Below are 24999 nucleotides of genomic sequence, written 5' to 3' on the forward strand. Positions count from 1 at the left end.
AAGCATGGGGCGTTGTGGCCAAGAAAAAAGTTTACCTTTGTTTCGCCATGACTAGCCCCCCCCCTATCCCCCCCCCTCCGCCCATACAAGCCCCGTTTTCCATGGACCGGCACGATGGGCTAAGCAGCAGATCCACATCTGGAATATGTGGGCGTCAGGTCGGAATAGGTAATGACATGCTGGTGTAGCTCTCTATGGTACAGAAATAACATAGACTACGTACTATACAGTATATACTTGCAGTCTCGGATCTCCGAGGCTTGCTTGACCAGAATTGCAGGCATGCCATTCTTACGTTTTTTTTCGTTGTTTTGTTTTGTTTCTTGTCTCTTTCCGTCTTTCTCTAATCTCATCAGCGTCATGCGTGGCGATCAATGACCAGGGGGGATTTTTTTTCTTTCTTTTGCTAGTTGTAGGTAAGTAGTTGGGAATAGGTAGGTCGTGACTTGTAAGTATAAAATGTTGGTGATCCCCTCTTGTCTCTCAAGAGAAGATCGTCGGGCCATGAGTCTTGCTTCCTTCCTCCTCATCCACCACCCTCGCTCACTTCCCTCTTCCTCTCTCTAAATAAATACAAACCTCCCCACGGTCATTACTGCAACGACAACGACGACCGTCATGTCGTCCACACCCTCTGCGGCCCGCCTGGCCCTGGGTGTGCTGGGTGCGGCCCTCGTGGCACCCACCCGGGCCCAGCTCTGGAACAAGACGATCCAGACGACGTACGGCCCCGTCTCGGGCTACAAGTACTTTGACGAGTCGGTGCTCGAGGACTTCTTCGGCACGACCGAGTCGACGGTCACGGCGTTCCTGGGCATTCCCTTTGCCGCAGACACGTCGTACCAGAACCGGTGGAAGCCCCCCCAGCCGCGTGAGGTCTGGAACGAGACCCTCGTGGCCGACACCTGGGGCGCGCCGTGTCCCAGCAAGGGCACCGCCGGGTACAGCGAGGACTGCCTCAACCTCAACATCTGGACGTCGGCCAACTCGTCCGACGACAAGCTGCCCGTCATCGTGTGGAACCAGGGCAGCGACGAGACCTCCAACGACGCCTGGTGGTACGGCGGCGGCATGGCCCAGCAGCACGACGTGATTGTCGTCACCTTCAACCGCCGCGACGACGCCTTTGGCTACCTGGCCCACCCGGAGCTCAACGCCGAGTCCCTGGCCGAGAACGGCCACAACTCGTCCGGCAACTACGGCGTGCTCGACCACCTTGAGTGCCTCAAGTGGGTGCAGAAGAACATTGCCAACTTTGGCGGCGACCCGGACCGCGTCACCATCCAGGGCCAGAGCTTCGGCTCCTCCCAGGTGTACCACGCCGTCAACAGCATCCTCTTCAAGGGCCTGTTCCACGCCGCCATCTCCGAGTCCGGCATCCACACCCCCTATAACCCCTGGGTTGCCGGCCTGGCCACCTCGTACGTCAACATGAGCATGGCCATCGAGCACGGCCTCAACTACACCACCTACCACAACGCCACCTCCATCGCCGAGCTGCGCGAGCTGTCCGTCGACGACCTGCTCGACGGCTCCCAGGACCGCATCCCCACCGACGAGCTGTGGTGGGTCACGGCCATCTGGTGCGGCTACCCTCTCATCTTCAAGCCCGTCCTCGACGGCTATGTCCTGCCTGAGAAGTACATCGAGCAGGCCCTCGCCGGCCCGGCCAACGATGTGCCCCTGATCACGGGCGGCACCAAGGACGAGAACGGCGCCTCGCCCACCAACGACTTCACCCCCGACGAGGTCACCCTCTGGAACACCCTGCGCATGGGCAACCTGAGCACCGACTACTTCCGCTACTACGCCGTCGGCAACACCTCCACCAACGCCAGCGAGACCTTCAACGCTGGCACCACCGACGCCGGCACCGTCTCGCAGTGGCTGTACGCCCAGGACTGGGTGCTCAAGTCCAACGCCACCTCGCCCATCTACACCTACGCCTGGGACCACGCCCCGCCAGGCCAGGACTCGGGCGCCTTCCACCAGTCCGAGATCATGTACACCCTCAACGCCCTGTACGCCAACAATGACACCTACCCCTTCACCGAGTACGACTACTACGTCCAGAGCATGATGTCCGCCTACTGGGCCAACTTTGCCAAGACCGGCAACCCCAACGACGGCGGCTCCTACAGCAACGGCTCCTACGAGCTGCCCTACTGGGCCCCCAACGACGGTGTCACCCGCCAGATCATGCGCCTTGGTGATGGCTTTGCCAACCGCACCCTCACCCAGGTGGATGAGCAGGTCGACCTCTGGATCGATTACTACGCCCAGCAGGTTCCCTTCTAAGGGAGTGGAGCGGTGGCACTGGCGTTGTTTGGCTTCTCTCCCCACCTTTTCTTCTGTCTCTTGTTGTGGTGCAGATCGAGTACTTGATTGTCTGTTGTCTTGGGGCGTCGAATTTCTTTTTTTGGTGTAGATAGTAGAAGATGAGAAAAATCTGTGTGTATATGCTACCGTCAATGTCGATACCATCTTGTTGTCAACAACAAGAAATATCTGTTTCTCACATCGTGAAAAGAAAAGTAAATTTTCCCCCACAGTGTCTCTCTCTCTCTCTCTCACGTCCGATCCTGACAGGATAAACACACGACACACAAGACCTGCGTCCGAAAGGTAGCAGTTGCACGAGGCCAAGGTGCTGCTGCTGTTGCTGCGGCCGCTGCTGTGCCTCACGCCGCTCAGCAAGATGGTGTCTGTTGCCGTCGCCATCTCGCAGCTAGCCACCGGTGTCGATCAAAAATTGAGTCCTTGTTGGGAGTTATGAGAGAGAACAAATGATGAATGCTGTTGTAAGAGAGAAAAAGAAGAGAATGGAGGATATCCATTGATGTAGCAAAGGTAGCAATATACAAAAAAAAAAGAGAGCACGTTCATACGTACTCAAGAAAGCAATCAAGCCAAAAACTAAGGAAGAACCGTAAAGGTTTCTGTTCCCAATCTCCCTGGTCAACTCCGTTCTAATGCCCAAGCCTGAGAAGGGCAGTGCCTTGAGAGGGTGAAAACACGCCAGAACCTCGTCAATGATGGCCAAGAGGCAGCAAAATTCCAACCCGCAAACTCCAGCCAACTTGATCACGTTTTCCATCACAACACAGCCTCCACATTAATTAAAAATGCAGTTACCTCTGCGTATCCCGCGCCTTCTTGTCCTTTTCCTCCTCTTCTCTGGGTTTTAATTTTACAGGGTCTCATGTTCCTGACCGTCCCGTAGAAATTTAGCCTCATGTGTAGCACGAGACTCGCCGCTCCACTCCGAAACCTTGGAGAGCTTGGTCTCCAGACAAGGATTCATCGGGTCCAACTAGAACCGGCCGCTCTGCCGGTAAGGATGGTTCGGGTGGGTGGCGTTGGTAGGCGTCGGCGTGCTCCCTGAAGGTGGAAACATCTCGGGATTCTCTGCGAGCAGGTCATCCAGGTAGGCGCTGGGCGCCCGTCCGCCAGCCGGTGCGTTGAGATTGACACTGCTCGTGCTGTGGCCCATCGGTGACCGCTGAGGGCCAAAGTCGGGTGACTCGGTGAGGGGCTGAGCCGACAGCCTGTGTGCATGCCCTCGCGAATCCGGTCGCAGGTTGTTCAGGCTGATCGAGGAGCCGTCGCCGCCGTCGACATTGTGCGGGGAGGACGATTGACCGGCGGCGTAGAACCCAGCGGGCAGGAAGCGCGAGTCTCGGTAGGTCGAGTTCCGGTTGGGAGCATCACGGTACGTCGAGTCGCGAGGATTCGCGCCGGCCACAGCGGTAGGCGAGAAGAACAAGTTCGTTTGAGACGGCGTCGCCGACGGGACGGGGCCTCTGTTGGTCCTGCGCACGCCTCTGCCAGAGCCCACGTTCTGTGCCGAGCCGGATTCGTGATCGGTATACTTGTAGAAAGGCGCGGGAGGGGTCGGAAATGGTGTCTTGTCGTTGGCAAGGTGTTGTGCCATCGCAGCCTTCTCGACCGAGCGGTGCAGCAGACAGGCGATGATGGCGCGCCAGAGCAGGATGGCGAGACCGAATGCGCCGAGAATGGCGCCCACAGCAATGAAGACGGTACCATCGGGCATGGTGGACGTCTGCATGTATGGGGCATCCTTCGTAGGAGGCACGCTCGGCGCGGGATAAGTGGGAATGGCAGTTCCGTCGCTGTCGGACCCGCTCGAGGTGCTCAGCGTTGGCATGTCAGAGTTCGCAGAAGCTGTGGTGCTTGTGGAGAGGCCAGGCATGGATGCCGACGTCGTGGTCGTGTCATCGTCGCTACTGGTAGACGAGGTGGATGTTGTGGTTGACGTTGTCGATGTGTCGGTGCTGGTGGCGGATGTGGCGGCTGTCGTTGTTGCTGCTGCTGCTGTCGTTGTATCTGCATCGGTAGCACTGGTCGTCGTGGTGTCTGCTGCGAAGGATCCCGCAGTGAAGAGTGTCAACGAGACAACGGTTGAGAGAAGCAGCGAGCGCTTCAGGGAGAAACGTGAGGCCCTCATCTTGCGGTGGTTTTGGCCGGCTTGCCGAGATCTGCCTGAGGTGAAGCGGAGAGAGAGGAGGCCAATCCTTCCTTAGCAACAGAAAAAGCAGGTTGAGTGGTTATGACGATATTCACACAGCCCAACACGAGAAAGCTGAAGCACGCTGTGAACGCCCCAGAGCGGATATTTTTCTTAGTCGTACTCGTGTCGCGTGGCTGGGGGATGGTCTCTCTCTCTCTCTCTCTCTCTCTCTCTCTCTCTCTCTCTCTCTCTCTTTTTCTGCGCTTTGCAAGGCAGCAAGGCAGCCGAGGGAAGCGGAAGTCTAAAGTGGAGTGTGCCTTGGCTCGTCCTCTTAAGTGGTACGAAGCAGGAGAAGTGGAATCAAAAAGAGCGTAATGCTGATGCTGTAGCTAAGTCACCACGAGTCACGAACAAAACTCCAGAAATGCCGAAGATGATGATGATGATGTGGTCGTTTCAACTCACGGCGCGTGTTCGAGAGCGACTTTGTGGATGCAAAAGGGAAGGAAATGAGAAGGCATGAAAGAGCTGGATGAAGTCAGGCGAAGGAGGAGGACCAGGAGGATCGAAAGTGGAGGAAGAATTGAGATCCGCAGAGTGCAGACGCCCAGATCTGCGCCCCAGCATAGCAACAGCCCTGACATGGCAGAGACAGACACTGCAGGGACCCAGGGCAGACAGAACAGGACCCCTCTGAACTTGAAGGGTCACGAACAATACGGGGCCCATGACAAGGCTAGATTCGTAGTAGAAAGGGGGGGACGATCCTTTCAAAGGGTCAAATTTACCCCTGTCAGCCTGCCAGTGCGAACCATCCTAGATCTGGGTAGCGCTGCATCTTTTTTCTCCAGCAACACAATACGGGAAAATGATACATGGTACTTTCTTCCTGCAAGCCGCTAGTCTTTCGATGGTTCTGTAGAAGATGTACAATAGATCAAGGTACTACAGTATATTATTCGTTCTGAAGTGTTGTGTTGTAACACATAGATGGCGAAACTCACTTTGGATACATCATATACATATATATATAGATCTATATGTCCTGCATACGTATGTTATCATGAGAGGGGCTAGGTTTGTCTATGCCGCGCGTTATGCCATCATGCCGGGCCGAGGGTACACAAGGGCTGCGTGGGTAACCTCACTTAGGTATGGACAGGCTGGGCAGTAGCAGTAGCAACAACAGCGCCTGACCTGCCCAGAGGGTTCGCCTGCCATTAGCGCTTGCAGCTGCCACTAAACTCTTGGCCCTCTTCCCCTCCCCCCACACCTCTCGGCCCCCTGTTCCCGCTGCCTGCCGCTGCCCCGTCAAAGTTGGAATTTACCGGGGGTGAATTTTCCTTGAGCTTTGCGATTTGGATCAAGCCCGTCACTTGGAACAACATCTCAAGTGACAACCAACTTTGCACTCAAAGGATCTTCGCGATACATATGCAAAATGGGTGTCGCAAAGACGACCAGGAAATTTGCTGTCAGTGATTTAATCTCCCATGCTCCCCTTTCTCCTCTCCCTTGTCGTGAAGCATCGTCAAACTGACCCAGCTTTTTTGGGCCCCTCCAGCAAACTAAGCGCATCATCGGCAAACGGGATGCACGGCTCAAGGAGAATAAGGACAAGGCCGACATCGTCCAGGAGACCAAGAAGAAGGCCACCGCAAATGGCGAGCTGAGTAGGTTCTCCACGGTTCTCTTGGATAGCCGCCGGAGCCAAGGTCTATGCTGACGAGAGTGTCGAAAAGTCCGCGAGGTGCCCCAGGCACCGTCGTCCATGTTCTTCCAGCACAATACGGCCCTCGTACCTCCCTATCAGGTCCTCGTCGATACCAACTTCCTGTCCCATACCGTCTCTCGGAAGATCGAGTTGCTCGAAGGCATGATGGACGCACTGTACGCAAAGTGCGAGGTTCTGATCACCTCGTGTGTTATGGCTGGTACGTGTTTCTTTTTGTTGTTGTAAGTGCTCCAAAGCACACAAGGATACTGACAAGATCGCTGCAGAGTTGGAGAAGCTTGGGCCCAAATATCGGATTGCCCTTCGTATCGCCCGCGACGAACGGTGGAAGCGCCTCCCCTGCGAGTCCGTCCACAGCGGAACCTACGCCGACGATTGCATCGTCGACAGGTGCATGAAGCACCGCATCTACATTGTCGCCACAAACGACCGAGACCTGAAGCGTCGTCTTCGCAAGATTCCCGGTGTGCCAATTATGAGCGTCGGCCGGGGCAAATATGTCATTGAGAGACTGCCAGATGCTCCTTCAACCTGAGCTGCTCGGCCTGCGGTCCAAGTTGTCAAATCGTTGGCATTCGGCTTCAAGACGGTATATCTTGACGCAATTGTCATATGACTTCCACACAGAGCAGTCATCTCGAATATCTCCAAGGTCCTCGCTGGCAAGTGGGCATTGCCGACGTCGAGAGACGTGGTCCGAGGGTTGTGCCAAGGGACCGGGTACTGCGCCCGCCCACCTGGCTCCTTCGCTTTTCAAACACACCGGGTTCTGCCGCGACCGCCCTTTTCGCGTAACACGTCTAGCTATCAACGGAAGTTAATCCAGCTGGCCTTTCTCTGAAGTCCTCGAAAGAAGGGCGGCGGTGGTAGTGCTACTGAGCAGAGGGGCCCCTCCCTCTGCCTGCCTCTGGTCAGGATACCTCACAGGGATTTTGAAGACGTCTATCGCTCTATAGTTAGGGATGAGCAAGTTGATGGCTTCGTAGACGAGGGAGTCTGGGAACACGACTGCTCCACTAAGAGTTGTTCTCTAACACTGTCAAATAGCAGGCTCCAGGTACGAGGCGAAGAAAAATCTATTAAAGATTTCCAGTACACAGCTCGGGCTACGGCAGCTGAGGAAATTGAGTTAATCTAATTCGAAAAGCGCTAAAGAACGTGCATGTTTTTGATTTTGGTAAAAGCTGGTCAGCTGGATAACAACCAAAATACTCCCCTGTTTGTAGGCAGAACGTTGAATCCAAGCATTCCTACTACTGCGTCAATACTGCGGCTGCCTGCTAGGCACTATATGACTTTAAATTAGCAGCTGACTAAGAAAACTCTCCACCCTCTCTCACATCAGGCTCACTATTAAAGCCTAACTTGATTCTGTCTCTTCATTAACGTTGAGATCCTTACCACTAACACTCGGAGACTCCAATCGCTCAAGAGAACACCCTCTCTCGGAAGAGAACACAGTGTACTCGGCCAAATTGTCCCGAGGCCATCCATATATCTTACGCTGCATACTGTTCTCGGACTTCTCGACAACAAGACTCCATGAGTCTTAGAGACGACGCATCGGACTCTCACGTTTATATTCATCTTCTTATTTTTATTTCTATAGATATATGAGTGAACGACTAAGTGACTGACCGACTGAATGTCTTGATCACTTCACCGACTCGAGGGAGAGAGACTTTCCGTCATGGAGATAGACACACCCATGAGGGTATCGCCTGGCAGCTCCGGCCCGTCGACCTCGAACACCGATACCGTCCCAACCACCAAGAGGTCGAGGGTGCTTCTCTCATGTGCGCCATGTCGGATGTCGAAGCTGAAGTGTGACCGGGGAGTGTGAGTAGTAATGTCTTGGTTCCCTCGCCTTTACTATCTCTATAGAGACATGGAAAGGAAATTACTGTGGGATGACCATGTTTTATCGCGCTTGTGGCCAAACGGATTATTACATGATAGTCCATACCTCCCACGCCAAAAGCCCAAAGATCATATCCCTCCTCCTCCTCATCAATTCTCATAATAGAAATGGCTTACACAGCAAGAAAGAAGAAGAATTGACTAACAAATCCTTCCAACAAAAAAGTCCCTGCTCCCAATGCCTCAAGAAGGCCCGGCCATCCGCCTGCGTCTATGCCCCTAAGCCAGTGCGCAATAGACCCCCCAAGAGCATGTCTGCGCGGCTCAAGAGACTCGAGGGCATGGTGAGAGGCATGATCGACGAGGAGGGCAACATCACCACCAGCGCCCCCACCACTACCACCAAGGTCTCGCCGCAACAATCATCGCGAAGTGCTGCCGTAGCGGGGCCACCCGAGAAGGAGGGCAATGGTGCCGGTGTAGGCACGACGGCGGACGAGGCGGCCGGTGGCATGGTCGTCTCGGCCAGCGGAGCGCGGGGAGGCAGCATGGCTTATGTGGGTGCTACGCACTTCATGGCCATGCTGGACGATGTCTGTAACCCCCACCCCTTTTCTCTTTCTCCTCCTCCTTTGTGGCTTCATTTACGAGAGGAAAGGCCCCCGTCATGTTTATTTTATTTTTATGTAGAAAGGTTGGCTGACTGAGAATTTATCCTTTTCTAGATCGAGGACCTCAAGAGCTATTTTGACGACGACGACGACTGGCCGGTTGAGGATGACTCGGCGGATCCCACGCCCGAGGCGGACTCGCCCGAGCTGTTGATGGTGAACACGGTGGCCCCGCGGAGCAAGCAGGATCTGCTCGCCCTGCTGCCGCCGAGAGGCATTGCCGACAGGCTGGTGATGCGGTATTTCAGCTCGGGCTCGGCTTCTCAGCGTACGTTGGGGACTTTCATTTTTGGCCGTCTTGTAGGGAATTGTTTTCTCTTCATGATACTGATTTGGCAGTCACGTACAGATATCGTCCACAAGCCCACCTTTGTCAAAAGGGTAAGGTCAAATACTATTTCCCTTGGATCCTGAATACCACTAGGACTGGGAAGAGACCGAAAGCTGACAACGGGGCACCAGTACACCGAGTTCGCGAACAATACTGCATCTTCAGCCATAGACATGGACTGGCTTGCTCTGCTCTTCATGGTCTTCTCACTCGGTATCTTCTTCTCGTCCTTCTCGGCGCCTCAGTAAGTTTTCCCTTCTTCTTCCTCTGCCTAGATTACACCAAGCTTGGTGAGCGTAGGACCTACACACCTTACGAGGCTCGCAAAGGGGATCACGGCTACCCAACCGCTTTTTCTAGTCGGAGTCTCACACTCATCAGTTGCATGGATAATTGGCTCATCAAATTCAATAGCGAACTCGCCCTCGATGACACCCCGCTCACGCCAACCCAGCGGTTCCGCCAGTATCGAAATGCAGCAGGCTGGGCGCTGACGACGTCCTCCCGCAGCGATGGCCGCTACAGCTACTCCTCGCCTGCGACGTCCACCTGCGCGCCCTTCCTGCTTTACGTCGAGTCCGAGTTCCTCATCAACCGCGTCTCGCACATGAACTGCTACCTGCTGTCAGGCGTGTGCATACGTATCATGCTGAAGATGGGCCTGCATCGAGACCCATCTAAGCTGCCGGGGGCGCAGCTCAGTGCATACGACGCCGAGATGCGGCGCCGGCTGTGGAACCTGGCCATCCAGATCGACCTGATGGTGAGTTTCCACCTGGGACTGCCAAGCATGATCCACGGGATCGAGAGTGACACGTTGCCGCCCCACAACCTGCTGGACGAGGACTTTGACGAGGACACGGTCGAGATGCCGCCCGAGAGGACGTCCACCGACTATACGCACATGACGTACCCCATTTACAAATCCTCCATCTGCAAGGTATTTGGGGAGGTGGCGCGCCAGGCACACTCCCTGACCGTGCCGACCTATGCAGAGGTCATGGAGATCGACGGCCTGCTGGAGGAGAGGTGGGCGGCGATCCCAAGCTTCATGAAGGTCCGCCCGCTGGACACGTGCATCACAGACTCACCGTTCCAGGTTATACAAAGGTTCGGCCTCGGAGGTCTATACCAAAAGGCCCGCTGTGTCCTGCACAGGCGGTACCTGGTCGAGAAAGACCCGAAGCCAGAGCACGATTACTCGCGGCGGGTCTGCGTGCTGGGTGCGCTCGCGCTCCTCGAGTACCAGAACACCTTGTTCGAGGCAACGAAGCCAGGCCGTCTTCTGGCCCAGAACGGCTGGTTTGTCTCCAGCCTAGCCATGCATGATTTTTTGCTGGGTGCCATGATTGTCTACCTCATACTGCAGAACGAGACGTACAACGAGCCCGGTGGAGAGTACGACCTGAGGGATAAGCATACGCCCCTGCCGAACAGGCAACAGCTGCTGGAGCTGCTCAAAAGATCACACAGCATATGGAAAGAGGTAGCTCTTGAGAATCCAGAGCTGAAGAAGGCACCAGAGGTGCTCGAGACCATGTTCCGCAAACTTGCGCAGAGCCCTAGGGCTCAAAGAGGGACGTTGTCCCCGGCTGACGGCCGGCGGGAGCCAACCACAAGGCCTTGGACAAGAACTGGATTTGCGGTGGCTAATTCTGGGACAAGCGGTCAGTTGTGCCCCCCCCCCCCCCCAAAAAAAAAAGACAGATCTCATGCGGGAAACCGTCTGTCCCTACTCCAAAGCTAGAACATATCAGCACGTGGTGCTGTGCCAACCCCCGTAGGAACCAAGGCTGACACAAAGTGAAAACCTCAGAAATGTCCTCATCCGCAGCTCTGTCCAGCGCGGTGCAGAGCTCGCCCGAGTCGCAAGTTCCATTATTAAGGGATGGCTTCATACCAACCCCTACAATAGCAAATGCTGGGCCCGACGCAGGCTGGCTTCCAGGAGCAATGGAAACAGTAGACTGGGTAAGCAATGAAAATCCCAGACACCCTCGACACATGGGCGAGGCCGACAGAGCAGCGCTGCGAGCAATTCCGCTGACCGCATCTCACTTGGCAGGCTTCGTTAGAAAATGCCATCCGGGCCAACGCCAATGTGGAGCCGTCATCCACTACACAGTGGCTTGGACACGACATGTCCTTTGACCAGATCAATTTTGCAGACCCTGACTTTATGGACGGACCCTTCCAGCCGGGTCCATAATTCGAAGTGTGTGGCCTGGTGGCCTGCGGGGCTACTGGATTTCCAGGCCACCCACTTGGCCAGCAGAGAGGGATAGATCGTATTTTTGACGGCGAATTGGGCGACCTGGCGATGCTGGAGCATGGCCGACGGGGCGAGAGGCGTCTTTCTGACCCGAGGATCCTTCCAAGTAGGTTAAGTCCAGGAGTAGTCGTGTGAACCCGATCGGAAGGGAGCTTGTACGCCAACTGGCTTGGGGTTAGAGCTCGTTTACTATTATTTGATTGCCATGTCAAACGTGAAGGAGCCGCAGTGAAGAGCACCCAAATCACTTCTTTGATCGAACGCGATATATACCAGAATCCGGGGGTCGAAGCCTGCCTATACGTGGACCATAGTAGTCGGAACGACGCGTAGAACTGCCCGAAGACGTTACATCCAGCCCACAAGGCCCGGCAGCAGCAGCAGCAGCAGCAGCAGCAGCAGCAGGAGCAATAGCACTAGAAATTCAGAGTCCACCTTGCCAGTCGTGATCTTAGACGTATCGCGCTGCCCAAAGCTGTGGGTGGGTTCAAGCAAAAATTGGACTTAGTTCTCTAGGCGCGCAAGCAAAAACCTTTGTCAGCCTCCCCCACGGGGGGAGGTTCGGTAGGGTCAGCTATTCGAGCAGCGGCTTGGCCCCCTGAACAGTATAGAGGGGGAAGAATTGCTGCAGTCCCATGTGGTCCCATGCGGTCCCCCAGGGACCAAAGCTTGTTCCCTACGCCGTGGTAGTGGTAGCAGGGCGGTGGAAAGAATGTTAGTTGTGGGCTACATAGTATCTCAATTCTTACCTAAGTTCCAAGAGCGACAGACGATCGGTCATTGCAGTCTGAGGGCTACGGCTATCGCACCTGCACACATCCGCGGAGAAGCAGAGTGCGAGTTTTTGCCGATAGATGTCCCATGACGGCATGGGGTTTCCGCAGTCCCTGCTTGAAAAGTGCCATAAATGGCGTTACTTCAGCCGACCTTGTACGTAACAGAAAAGAGGGGCTCGGGGGAGGGGGAGAGGGAGAGGGGCTCTCGTCAGGCATGCTTACCACATAGCCACGGTGTGCAATGCGCTGTAGAGGTCCAGAATGGCCCTCCACTAGAGGAGGAGCCCGCACTAGCAGTGTTCCAGCCGACTAGACCTCTCCAAGTCTCGAAGTTTCCGTCCCGCTGGGCCCCAAGGTGCCCGACGGTTTTGGATGCTTGGGATGGCGGCCCACGGGCCTGAGAAGCGAGAAGGAAGCTGCTTCTGTTTTTCTCCCCCTTTCGCATTTGGTGCCAAATTGTCAATAGTATGAGGGTCTCACACCGACGGATGGTAGCTTGGGGCCAATGCGTTCAGGTGCGGTAAACAAGGGTGAGGCTGAGACCCTTTACTCGTGTCCCTGCCTTGGTTGTGATGGTGGAGGGGGAGCAGCAGCAGCAGCAGCAGTAGGAGAAGGAGGAGGAGGAGGAGGAGGGAGGGAGGGAGAGGTTGGTCGTGGTGGTATTGTGCAAGATTTGACACTTGAAAAATCTCTCGACGAGAGGAGGTACCACGCGCAGTGACGTTGGGATGACGAGATGCCACCCACCTTTTCTGAAGTTTACTGTCGTTCTTTCCTTTTCTCTTCCCTGCAGTAACTGTTGAGGTGGGGTGCGGAAGGTGCGGTTGGCCACACAGGATGCCAGGTGGTTTGGATAGCCCGTGCGGTTCTGCTCCTACATAAGGTCAAAAAAGCTTGGCGGGGCTTTTGCTCCAGGGCCCCCAGCTGGGCGGCAAATCAGAGAGAGGCTTGGTACTCCCTAGGCGCCCGAAGAGGAAACATTTCGTTAGGTAAGATATGTCCTGGTCTGGCATATGTCACCGAAGTAGGTGCAGTTCCAATGGTTACAAAGTTGACGAGGGTACGTGCTATAGTATAGGCCGTCATTTGGTACCACGGCATTCGCATGCACCATCAGTTTCCGATTTATGACAGACACAGGAAAGCCCTGCCCAAACAAAAACTGCCTGGCGTGCCTTAGCCTGTCTTGCCTGATTTGACCTCAATGCAGATGGAGCCAAATAGAACAGTAATAAAAGAGTTGAGATGCGAAAGAAAACGTTCCTTTTCAGGCTCTCGAAATCCGGTGCCAATGACAGCGCGTCCCGAGGCGCATGGAGACACAGAAAATTTTTTCGTCTTTTCTCCAAGTACGATATCAATCAAAATCCGAACCAAGCCCCTATGACCAACGGCTGGATTCTTTTACCTAATGACCTCGCACTTTGGACAAGTGACTCAACTACCATGTTTGGTGCTTTCATAGCTGCTTCGGAACGCCGAGCTCGCAGGTTTTCGCTATCATCTAGAACGAGCCACACGGCCTGTGTGGCGGGATATAATACAATTTGTTGGCCAATATTATTGAGCACCTTGACAGGCGCAACCAACAACGGTGCATGAGACGGATTTTGGCGGGCACAAACCAGTCTGCATTTGTTAGAGCATAGAAGTGCTGACCACCTCGTGTACTTACATACCTACTACCTGGTAATTACGCGGTGCTACTGCATGTCCTGTATTAGCCTGCAGCCCCAAAGGCTCAAAGGGGTCCCTTCCCTCCACCTCACGCTAGGGTCCAACGAAGAACTAAGACAACTACGATGGGCAGGAAAGAACGAGGCCATTCTCCTTCCGTCGATTTTGCATTTGATCACACCGGTGCTTATCTTCCCCTGCATTTGGAACACAGCATGAATTTTCTTATCTTGTCTCACACTACCTTCTTCCCTGCTGCGGCTCACCAGACCAGACCAGCGCCAAGACAGACCAAACACCACACGACCTCACACAAAAACAGGCCAAAAAAAAAGAGAAAGAAACAGAAAAAGCGATGATCTCGACTGACAACATGCACCCAACACACAGCAACCCAGCATCGCCCCCCCTGCGGACGGACTAACCCCGACTTCGACAGCCGGGCCTACTTCTCTACTAGCTAATCATGTACGATTAGCATGACACCTGCTGCTGTAGAAAATGGCGGCGCGCGGAGTACCCACCCCACTGCCCACTTTAGCTTATCCTTTTCCTTATCCTCCGCATTACGGAACTCTTGAGTCGCAGGGTGCATGGTGGTTTTACCACTATGGCATGTACGTACTTGGTCGCAGCAAAAGGTACTTGGGTACGACAGTACTTGCAGCACCTGTCCTATTGTACTTTTATATGTACAGTACTTAGTACGCGCAGGCGTCGCAGTACCTTGACGGATCATAGTCCACATCCCGTCCTTGCTCCACGTTTTCGGCGGATCTTGCCTTTGAAGACCCTCACTCGCACGGGAAGACTTTTTCACTTTCTTATGCTATCCTGTTTTGCTCCCTCTCTTATCTCTCTCTTACTCTCCCACTCTCTCGCCTCGTGTCTTTGAGTGTTTCTCTTCCTCCCTCTATAGCTTATGACGGAGGCGCCGTGAGCCGAGACACCGAACAACAAAGCAGAAGGAAAAGGACGGATCCAGACCAGACCATTGCGCAGCACCCAACTCTTACAACTGCTCGTCACCAGACCGTCAACACGAGGACGACCCTGGCCAACGACCGCCTCGTCTCTTATCTTTTCTCGGCTCCTCGTAGCCGGATCTAGAGTCGGCCGACTACCTCGCGCATACCCCTTGCCGGTGTCCGTCCCCGGCGGTCGACATCACTAATAACACAAAAAACACAAGACCATTGGGAAACACCCCTGGAAGGCCAGAACCAGCAGGCCAGACGCAAGCACGAGCATCCGCAAACCATCAACAAATAGGCAGGCAGATCGACAGCCACTTTTGCCCCCTCAGCTTTCCCGGCCTGTCAACCTGCACGCTCCTTTGGGGATCCCTCACCGGTCCCGGCCGGATCACCGCGAAATCTTCCGAGAGGACGCTGAGGACCAGCATCATTCGCTGATAGCGTGGCCCCAGCACTCTGTGGCTCCTGACGACCTGCCCTGCACCGCATAGTTGCACTGCACTGCGCTTCGCTGCATTACGCTGGATCCTCTTGAGATAACGCTCCCTATTCATCCGGAAAGCGTCCTCCTGGTCCCCAGCAGGGCCCCAAGCCAGCCCCCATCCCCTCGGACCACGCCTATTCTCTGGACGTCCCGATTGGGCTCTTCCACCAGGTTACCGTCGCCAGTGGATCTGCCGTTTGTCTTCGTCGTTAACCCTTTTCTCTTACCCCATACTTTTTAACGGGGTCTTCCGTTGGCTGCTGTGGACCTGCGAGTAACTAATTGTCCGCACTCGCCCTGTCACCCTCCTCGCCCTCACCTTACGCCTACTACTAATACCTGCCGTATCTGCCCCGGCCACCGCATTGGGCGCCATCATCCGTCCTGCTGCTTGCTTGCTTGGCTTGCTGCTGTCGCAAACCATTGACACTGCCCACGGCTGCTCACTTTTGTGACCTGCATATAATCACCCTTGTTGTGCCTGCACCCTCCGATTGTACCTGACCTGCACGGGCCTCGAAGAAGTAATATAGCTAACCTACCTGGTACGTGACAATCCCTTGCAACCTTCTCCCTGACCGGGCACCTTTCCCCCTCTTTCGTCCTTCCTGCAGCTATTCTTTTTTTCTTTTTCTTGTTGTTTGTCACAGGTGACATCAGCCTGCACCTCTTATCTCGGTCCTTGTTGTGCCCCTGGAAGACGCCGGTCTCCCTACGTTACACAAGGAGGCGTCTGCTCCCCCTGATCGATCTGATGTGATCTCCTCCCCCCCCCCCCCCCTTTCACCTTCTTCGTTCCTGATACCCCAAGCTCAAGCCAGAGAGCACTGCCAAGGCGGTTACTGTTCCCGTAAGGGCCAAAGTGTGTGCACCGTGGCAGAATTATCCCCAATACTTTTTCTCCCTTCCATTCATCCATCCATCCAGGCGGTGCTTTCTCTTGCCCCGCATTCGTCTCCAGATATCACTGGCCCGCTAATGCGCACTGCAGGAGAGGAGGCATTTCGCTGCAGGACAGCACGAGTCCGTATTAGACATCTTTGGGTGCCACAGCCCGCAAATCATCAACCCACAAGTATCAGTCTAGATCCTATCAGGGTCTGTAGGTGTGTGGGCGGGTGACAACGGGACGTACGTACTCTGTGTGGTAACAGGGTCACTTTCCGGGGTGCGCTAATAAGCTTTCGGCCGCATAAAGCATCTGGCGTTACCTTATCTTTCCCTTTCTTCGCACGTCGCTCGTCGACCCGGGACTCTCCTCACGCTATATGACCTGCCCTGCTCGGCTGCTTTAAACCTGGGGAAAAATCGCCTCCCTGATTGCCTCTCAACAAGCCTGGCAACTAACTCTCTTGCGTCGATCTGAACTTACTCGACGGGCAGGTCACAAGACGTCTCTCACGTCCCTCTGTTTCTTCCCCGCCGCAATATTGCCATTGGCAAAGTTCCCTCTCATCGCCGAGCCACAGATACTAGCGCTGTCCAAGCGAGGAATTTCTTGGGATCGTGGCAGATAGCCAGTCGTGCCTCACTGGGCTGAGAAGGGTGCTGGGCTTGGTTCCTTTCAGGAATGGCCATCTGCTCAACAAAATCCGAGATGCCTCATGCAGAGCTCCCCGTGAGGCCTGCGCAGCACAACACCGCCCAGCCGCTGAGCATCCCCATAAGGACCAAGCCAAATGACGAGCGGAGACACAAGCACTCGAGGTCGTCCTACTCGGACGCAGGGTCCCTGCTCAGCTCGCGGAACAATTCCCTGACGTTTCACCGTCCTGCGAAGCGGTCTATGCCTACGCCCAACAAGACAATCGCCATCATCAATGCCGGTGGTCGTCAGGCCGCCTCAGTGATCCGCGTGGCCACAGCTGTCGGGTATCATGTTCGGGCCCAGATGCGGAACATGGACGGCATCATTGCGACCGAGATCGCAACAAATCCAAACGTTACCCTGTTCCAGGGGGAGCTCTACACGAGACACGGGCCCAAGTCTGAAGGCGCGGACCTAACACAGGATGGACCCATCTCCGGCATCGGGATCAATCATGCTCTCATCTCGGAGCTGTTCCGTGGTGCCCAGCTGGCTTTCATCAACACTACCTTCTACGGCAACGAGGTGGAGATCGGACTGTGTCTGGCAGATGCTGCCAAGAAGGCGGGCATACAGCACTACATTTATTCTTCCATGCCAGACCACCACGCCTACAATGACGCCTGGCCTAGTTTACCACTTTGGGCGTCCAAGCACAAGGTTGAAGAGTACGTCAGGAAGATCGGTCTTCCAGCAACTTTTGTGTACACGGGCATTTACAACAACAACTTCACCAGCCTGCTTTTCCCCCTTTTCTGCATGGACCTGCAGGAAGACGGCTCCTTCGTGTGGCAGGCTCCCTTCCACCCAGACGTCAAGCTGCCGTGGCTCGACGCAGAGCACGATATGGGCCCTGCGATACTGCAGGTCTTCAAGGATGGCGTGGGGAAATGGGGTGGGAAGCGTATAGCACTCGCCTGGGAAATGCTGTCTCCACGAGAGGCTTGCGAGCAGTTCGCCAACGGCGTTGGTCGCAAGGTCACATATGTCAGGGGCGAGATCGAGATCAAGGTCAAGATCCCAGATGGCTACAGGGTACAGCTTGAGGCTCTGGAGAAACTGTTCCTCCTCGGCGGTGACGATCCTGCGAAACAACCACCGTACTTTGGCGACCGTGCGCTGGAGGAAAGCTGCCCAGCCGTCGCTATGGAGTTGTGGGAAGGTCCTCGAGGCCTAGAGGAGTATGCAAGAGAAACCTTCCCGTTAGAGGAGAGCGCCAACGGCAAGACCTGGATGGACAGTGCTGCCTTGGGTCTTGGCCAGAGCGAGGAGGATTTTGTACTGGTCGGGTCGCCGACTAGGGGCCAGCCAGACGAGGAGTATGACAGCGAAGAAGAAGATGACGGCCTCACCATGAGGGTGTCTGCGAGAGGTGATCAAGAATGGCTTGCGTAATGAAACTATCTTACCGAACTTGAGGCAGAAACTCGGAAATCACTCACTGCACCTCAACACGCAGATAAGAGTGGCAACCGCGGGGGTTCTGGACTTAACGGCAGTTTGAACCTCAGCACAGGGGGTCTTCTGTGCATCACGCATTCCGTTCTTCACCAACAGCCCCCCTCCCCCCCTTCCTCTCCCCAAACCCCCTTTGAGAAAGCGGGCGGGCCGCAACGGAACGTCGGAAATGGCGAGGATGCTTTATGATTCCTGGACGAAGTTCAATGACGATCGATACCCAACAAATCTGAACGGCATTCTACGCACAGCCTCCGCACTAGGTCAGACGGACAAGGTGTCACACACCACAGGGAGAAAGACGAAGAGGGTTTGCTGGTGATGCACCACAACACGGCGCATGCTCACCCATTCTGATCATCACATTTACAATCATGGCGGACGGCGTTTTCAGAGCCGCGCGCTCGGCATTCGGAAATTATGGCTCTCCAAAACAAAAACAAAAATGGTGTCGGGGCTGGCAAAAAGATTTAGGAATCGGGCCGGCGGGTATAGACTTCGGTCGCGACCTTGGACGAAGTTTAATTGATTTAGGTCTTGTTTCTATCTGTCCAAACAGCTTACAGAGATATCTGCTCCTATGATACTGGTGCCAGGGCCAATTTTAGGTATTTGTGTAATGGAAGATTATGGATATCCATTCTTGTCTAGACCATGCACGAGCAGCAATGTTTTTGAGATAAGCCATTCCTCTTAGTATAGTATCAATGCCTCAGGAGCATGGCTCGTGGAATTCAGGAACAGTGTACTCAAAAGGGCCCGCCTCGAGCTGTGATGAGCACCGCCGACGACCCTTGTCTACCCAATCAATGTTTATTACAAGCCGTACTTGCGGCCTATGTACGTGGCGTATTAATTGCGCGCAGCAGCACCAAGCATGCCAGGGGACGTATTGCCACCCTCTTTTGTCTAAGTTTGTTGGTATCAACCTTTGTGTTCCCCAGCGCCGCCCCCCCCCCCCACCCCCCTGGGGCGATCGTCACAGAATTATTAAAGATTTTCTGAAGCAAGCAACCTCCAATCCGAGGAATCCACCAGTATGCCTGTCCGGTGTTCAAAAGGGACCAAATCTTTTCACCACATCTTAGGGTGCGTATACAGAGGTCAAACCCCCCCCCCCCCCCCTCTACAGACCAGTCCTTATTTAGAACTTCCCGATGGCCAGGTTCCCGAGCATCTCGCGGCCGGTGACCCAGGTGGTGCGCCACAGGGTGGGGAAGTCGAGAGTGCTGCTCAGGCCGTCGGCAAAGCCGAAGAAGAGCATGGGAGGGATCCAGCCGCGGGCGTACTCGAGGGCAAAGCAGCCCTCGGGCATGCGGTACTGCTTGGCGGTGCCGCGGACAAGGTGGTGTACGCTGCCCTGGGGGTAGACTTCGGGCTCGTACTCGCCGGGGACGTAGGCGAGCTGCTCGCCTGAGAGGATGTGGAAGTAGTCGTCGGCTGTGTGGCGGCCTGTGTGGCCTTCTGTTCCTACGGCGGTGCCGAAGATGATGAGGTACTCGGTGACGCCTGATAATCTTGTGTTATTTTTTTTATTTTTTTTTGGCCGAAATCAAGAAGAAAGAGAAGGAAAAAGAAATAGGTTTGAAGGTTTGGTTTGCCGCGTGCTCTCGGGGATGGGGGCCAGATAGGAAGAGAAAGGTAGAAGGAGGAGGGAGAGAGGAAGATTACATACTCGCGTGGATGATGTACATGGCGCCCATGGCACCGCCGGCGTTGTTAAAGACCCATTCCTCGTCCAGATTCACATGGGCCGCGGTGCTGGGCTGGGTGTGCAGCTCGTCGACAATGTATTTGACGACGGAGCGCGTATCGTTGCCGTGGGCCGCGATGCCGCGGCGGGCGAGATCGTGCAGGTGGTCTGGGTGGAAGATGTAGAAGGACTCGAGGTGGCCGTCGAGGAAGTAGAACAGGGGGCTGAGCAGGCCCACGAGGAGGGCGAGCAGGGTGAGGACGCGAGCCATTGTTTGGTTTTGTTTTCTATGGTAGCACGTTGTTGAATTAGCTTTTACTTTGGACTCGGTCTTTTCGTCTTTTCTTCTATTTTGAATCCTCTTCTTTCCTCCTTTGCTTTCTAACAACCTCTTGAAACGGGTGCTGTATGTCGTATGGAGGAGAATAGGACAAGCGACTAACAAACAATTGGTGCGCCGCGGTGTGATCGTGCAGGAGGATACTGCTTTGGTAAGATGGTGGTGGTGGCGGTAGTGGTGGTGTACTGATGTGGTGGTGTGTGATGGGCAATGTAGGATGGGCGGTGTGCTGCTGTGAATAAAGGACCCCTACAGATTTTTGGATTTTTTGGCGTCATCTCCTGCTTGTCCGGACAGGGGAGAGGTACCAGAGCTTCTAAAGCTTCTTTCCTATTGCAGGGTCCCTACAGTCACCCTATCCTTATCTAATCTGTTGCCCTGGCGGGTCAGGTACACTGACGTGGTACCAAAGCCACGGGAATACTTGCGTAGCGCCATAGTAAGTTAGTGGTGGTTTTCCTCGAGGGCCCCGCTAAAATTTCCCTAGCTGCTGCGTTTGCCAAACGACATCACTGTTTTCGACCACCATCTTGGAATCGTTGTACAGTTCGGTCTCGTAACGTCCGTCCTTTTAACGCCCGGCTTGCGATCACAGAGCACTACATCTCTACGCAAACCAATTGCACTCCTCATCAATGGCAGCGACCGCCTCGATCGTGCTGCCAGGCCAGCTCCTCGGCCCCGCCAACAGATATCGCCCCGGCCCAGGCGTGCATCTCCACGAGTCCAACCTGTACAGCTCCCTCCTCGGCGCAGTTATTGTCTCTGAGCCCGACTCCTCTTCGAAGTCGTCGGCAACGAACAGAGGTCCCGCAAAGCGGCTGACCAAGATCACGGCTTCCCTCCACAGCAGCAGCGGTACTGGCGCCGCGGCAAGCGAGCTCCCCACCATCTCAGTCAGCCGCTCCGTGACGCCCAAGAGGCAGCGTGAGGTCCTGCCACAGGTCGGGAACGTGGTGCTGTGCCGTGTCACGCGCATCACCCCACGCCAGGCCGTCGCTTCCATCCTGGTCTGCGGCGAGACGGTCCTGGAAGCCGAGTGGCAGGGCGTAATCCGCGTGCAGGACGCGCGGGCCACAGAGAAGGATCGGGTCAAGGTTTATGAGAGCTTCAGGCCGGGGGACATTGTGCGGGCCTCGGTGGTGAGTCTTTCCCACTTTTTTTCCTTTATTCAATGGTTGTTGTGTGTGGGGCAGGGGCGATTACTGATGATGGACGTATGGGGGTGTGTGCAGATCTCCCTTGGTGACCAGGCAAATTATTATTTGTCTACGGCGAGCAACGAGTTTGGCGTCATTATGGCGGTTAGTGAGGCTGGCAATGCCATGTACCCGGTCTCGTGGAAGGAATACAAGGATCCGGAAACCGGACTGAGCGAGGCGAGGAAGGTCGCGAAGCCGTACTGAGGCTGGGACGAGTCATCAGGAGACCGAGACTTTGACCGTCAAACGAGTTCGTCGAAGACTGGCGAGGACGGCGAAGTGCCTTTTGTGTAGACCAAAGCATCCTCGAAAGACCACGCCGCCGTGTTGAGATAGCTTCCAACACCCCTTCGATTGGCGTACACGCTCTGTGCGGCGCGGGTTGTGACGCGGCCGCAGAAGGGGACAAAGTGAAGCGCCCATCGCAGATGTTGTCTGGTCTATAGTCCCTGGCACAAGCAGAGGCTTTGTCGTTGCCGCCGTGATTCAGAGAATTCAAAAGGTCCCTGGGGCGGAGGGCAGGACAAGGTCCATGTCAGCACTGCTGCCAAGCAGCGAGGTTCTGATTGTGTGATTGGGGGAAAGCATTCAATCCTCATCACCTCACCTCACCCACTAGCTACTTCTGGTTGTGTACGACCGGCAAGTGGCTTCGGACTATGGACTCAAGGTGCCAGGGCGGCATAGAGGATATGCCCTTTCTCGAATCGCAGAAGAGGCGAGGATTGCATGTCACATAAGTCCAGGGGATATCTATAGATCCACCTCGAAAGGCAGGCCTCCCCATAGAGGAATGTTCAAACGTGCAGACTCCAGCAGGAGAAAGGGCTGTGGACTCCAGACCCTTAGAGCAAAACTAAAAGTATCAACATGACCAATTTATACCTCGCTTGCTTTTTCTCCGCTTTCGGCCGGGAGTACATGAGATTGAAGGCTGTTCGATATAAGGGCACACCGTCAACGGAAAATATGAATAGACCTTCGTCTCAAGTTCATTCTCAAAGCAACAAGAACATTACTTATCGTCTGCTTTCTAATGGAGTCTGTTATAATCTTCTTCGGCATCATTTGCGTCTGTTAACGCAACAGAAGATTGCTATATTCAATCCCATTCAAATGAGCTTGTCTAAGACTGCCTATATCCCTGGTACTTACAGGGGCATTTTAGGTTCAACTGGGTTTACATGCGATAGCTTGTATACTGGTTGGCTTTCATAAGCAATGCACGAAATCTGTTGCGGAGACTATGTTGAGACCCTTACTACTCTTCACTCTTATACATTTACCCCCCCCCCCCCCCAACCCTCCCCCGGACTTCTTTTGTGATTAGGGAAAACAGCTAAGAATACGAACCAAAAACCAAAACCGTGAGCATCGCATCATCTGACACGTCGACGAATCCTCAGCATTTCCTTACGAACTCCGTCTGACACCGCACTTTGAGAAACGGAAATGAGACTAGAGTTCCGTATCTTCCATACATACCGACTTCCGGAGAATTCGGTGCTGACACGGAAGCGGTCCAACAAGTACCGAAATCTGACATGCAGCTCGAAATCCGTTCCGACCCTGGAACAATGCTGGTTCGCTTTCGCTTGTGGGACTAGAGAAATTCGACAGATCCCCAAGTCGGATCTCGGGCCTGACGTTGGGATCCTGCGTGAGTAAGACTTATGGCGGATCTGAGACGCCACCCCGGGCCTTGCCTGGAGCGGGTCATAGGTCTCGTATCTTGCGGTCTGGCTTTTTTCACGCACACACAAGACTTGCTGTTGTGACATGGGGCAAGCTGGCTGCTCAGTCATACCATGGTGATGACCAAAGATAAAGAGTTGTCTGTTTTGGTTAGCAGAAAACTACGTTACACATCCATATAGTGCTGATGATTCTTCTTGTTGGTGTTACTGAGACAAGGTCAGATGTTCGGTCTATTCATCCGAACCTCTCCTTGCATGTATCCCTCTCGGGCGTGTGCAGACCCTGTCTAACACGGCGTGTTTTGTATTCTTTGGATGCCGTCTTAGCCGATCGATAGGCCTTGTTTCGCTGATTACTGTAGCAGTCGTCAAGGGAGATAAGACAGGTAGAGAACTGAAGCTGTTCATTTATTCATGTCTGCTTTTCAGTTTCGAGAAGAGGCACGGTCGTAAGTGGCTGGTAGGTAACGATGGACAAGATTGATTTTCATCAGGTTAATCTGTCTGTCAAACACGATTGGGAAAATGATGCAGAAGGTGGTAGATAGTAACAGCGGCAATATTCAATTAGAGAGATCCACTGTCTAACGGCTTTTGACTCTTTTTTTCTTTCTTTTTTCTTCTTTTCTCTTTTTTTTTTTTTTTTGACTGATAACAACAAAGTCCACGCCCTTGTCAACGGAGACCGGCTGGCATCATGGACCGGATCCCGATTCTTGAAGTTGACCAGGAAGCAATCCTCCCTCGCTCTCGGTCCCGTAATGTACAGGGAGGATTTCAAAATATTGAAAGGCCCAGAACATCTTCTGAACTTATATCCACCCCCTCCCCCTCCCCAAAGTCCTCTTCCTTCTTTCCATCCGAAGTTTGCTTACTACTCTAAGTCAATCGTACTATCTGTACATGCGGCTTTACCGGAGATATACGCAGGATCCTAGTTCCTAGCTCGGATCGGTACAGACCCGCTGTGGATCTCGCCCGAGAGACAAGAAGAAAATGTCTTGGTGGTGGGAAGCCAAGTTGAAAGCCAAGTCTGCACAAGGGCAAATGATTATGTATGCATCGAGCTGGCGGTTCTTCGTCCCCTGTTTAAGTCAAGCCACAGATTGTCCGACGGAGTTTATCACAATTCAAGTCGAGTAGTGATGACAGACCACACGCAAGAACCACTTCGCCATTGTCATTCTATGCATGTGGGTTTCTTCTTTGCCATGGAGTTACTTCACCCAATCCGACCTCCGTTCCACCCCTCAAGTATTGGTCCTCACACCTTGAGAGAAGGAAGGGCAGAGAGCACAACCAAAAAGACTCTGGGGTGAACATTTGAAGTTCTTGTAGCATGCTTTAGATTTCCATGACTTTTCCACTTCCTTACACCCATGTGGGCATCGCCACACTTACACAACTTTCCTTGGGCGTCATACATGCATAGCTCCGAGAGGGTCCCTAAGTCACAAAGGGATCTAGGCAGCGTACGGGAATACCACAGCGTCTTTGGGGGGGGGGGGTGACCGCCTTCTCGCTAGCCACTTTGCCTCTTACATTAGCGCGCCAACGACAACGGCAGGAGAACATTTGAAGCACATTTCGACCGGATTCCGGGGTTTACGGAACATAAGTTCCTATATACGGCCGTGGGGGAAACAGAAGCGTCAGAGATTCTTCCAGTACCGTCATTTGCCATCCCCGCCACGACTCCCTTTCCCCTCCACTCTCCATATCAAACAGACAAGTCGGTGAATCCGATCTGGCGGTGGACTTTGTTTA

General features: G+C 54.3%; 8 protein-coding genes across 8 annotated transcripts; 5 read left to right on the forward strand and 3 right to left on the reverse strand.

The window, feature by feature from the left end:
- Positions 1-618: 618 nt before the first annotated feature.
- M406DRAFT_286176 (alpha/beta-hydrolase) lies at positions 619-2499 on the forward strand (the record flags this gene model as incomplete). The annotated part of the gene is made up of 1 exon (XM_040918661.1): positions 619-2499. One exon carries the CDS (start codon positions 619-621, stop codon positions 2296-2298), a length of 1680 nt encoding a protein of 559 aa, XP_040782236.1. The 3' UTR covers positions 2299-2499.
- A 321-nt stretch (positions 2500-2820) lies between these two features.
- M406DRAFT_354754 (uncharacterized protein) lies at positions 2821-4069 on the reverse strand (the record flags this gene model as incomplete). The annotated part of the gene is made up of 1 exon (XM_040922992.1): positions 2821-4069. One exon carries the CDS (start codon positions 4067-4069, stop codon positions 3314-3316), a length of 756 nt encoding a protein of 251 aa, XP_040782237.1. The 3' UTR covers positions 2821-3313.
- A 1804-nt stretch (positions 4070-5873) lies between these two features.
- On the forward strand, positions 5874-6741 carry M406DRAFT_349629 (Fcf1-domain-containing protein; the record flags this gene model as incomplete). The annotated part of the gene is made up of 4 exons (XM_040922483.1): positions 5874-5945; positions 6036-6144; positions 6214-6405; positions 6473-6741. Exons 1-4 carry the CDS (start codon positions 5913-5915, stop codon positions 6739-6741), a joined length of 603 nt encoding a protein of 200 aa, XP_040782238.1. The 5' UTR covers positions 5874-5912.
- A 1173-nt stretch (positions 6742-7914) lies between these two features.
- On the forward strand, positions 7915-10815 carry M406DRAFT_245308 (uncharacterized protein; the record flags this gene model as incomplete). Its single annotated transcript, XM_040916320.1, has 7 exons — positions 7915-8045; positions 8293-8543; positions 8601-8659; positions 8792-8968; positions 9077-9118; positions 9200-9312; positions 9483-10815. 7 exons carry the CDS (start codon positions 7915-7917, stop codon positions 10813-10815), a joined length of 2106 nt encoding a protein of 701 aa, XP_040782239.1.
- Positions 10816-15030: 4215 nt separating this feature from the next.
- M406DRAFT_320704 (uncharacterized protein) lies at positions 15031-16803 on the reverse strand. Its single transcript, XM_040919425.1, has 2 exons — positions 16243-16803; positions 15031-15796 (listed from the first exon to the last, which is right to left on the reverse strand). The coding sequence occupies exon 2, from the start codon at positions 15322-15324 to the stop codon at positions 15055-15057; it is 270 nt and encodes an 89-aa protein (XP_040782240.1). The 5' UTR covers positions 15325-15796; positions 16243-16803; the 3' UTR covers positions 15031-15054.
- Positions 16804-16860: 57 nt separating this feature from the next.
- Positions 16861-19047, forward strand: M406DRAFT_272695 (uncharacterized protein). The gene has a single exon (XM_040918156.1). The coding sequence runs from the start codon at positions 17041-17043 to the stop codon at positions 18235-18237; it is 1197 nt and encodes a 398-aa protein (XP_040782241.1). The 5' UTR covers positions 16861-17040; the 3' UTR covers positions 18238-19047.
- A 397-nt stretch (positions 19048-19444) lies between these two features.
- M406DRAFT_326669 (C-8 sterol isomerase) lies at positions 19445-20264 on the reverse strand (the record flags this gene model as incomplete). Its single annotated transcript, XM_040920115.1, has 2 exons — positions 19445-19809; positions 19976-20264. 2 exons carry the CDS (start codon positions 20262-20264, stop codon positions 19445-19447), a joined length of 654 nt encoding a protein of 217 aa, XP_040782242.1.
- A 704-nt stretch (positions 20265-20968) lies between these two features.
- M406DRAFT_326670 (uncharacterized protein) lies at positions 20969-21739 on the forward strand (the record flags this gene model as incomplete). Its single annotated transcript, XM_040920116.1, has 2 exons — positions 20969-21475; positions 21569-21739. 2 exons carry the CDS (start codon positions 20969-20971, stop codon positions 21737-21739), a joined length of 678 nt encoding a protein of 225 aa, XP_040782243.1.
- Between the last annotated feature and the right edge of the window lie 3260 nt (positions 21740-24999).

The sequence above is a fragment of the Cryphonectria parasitica genome, assembly GCF_011745365.1.
Source record: "Cryphonectria parasitica EP155 unplaced genomic scaffold M406scaffold_1, whole genome shotgun sequence".
Taxonomy (NCBI): Eukaryota; Fungi; Ascomycota; class Sordariomycetes; order Diaporthales; family Cryphonectriaceae; genus Cryphonectria; species Cryphonectria parasitica.

Excerpts from the sequence above, each read along its gene's own strand:
- M406DRAFT_320704 (XM_040919425.1), bottom strand. The coding sequence starts at position 15,324 with ATGAATAGGGAGCGTTATCTCAAGAGGATCCAGCGTAATGCAGCGAAG.
- M406DRAFT_272695 (XM_040918156.1), top strand. The coding sequence starts at position 17,041 with ATGCCTACGCCCAACAAGACAATCGCCATCATCAATGCCGGTGGTCGT.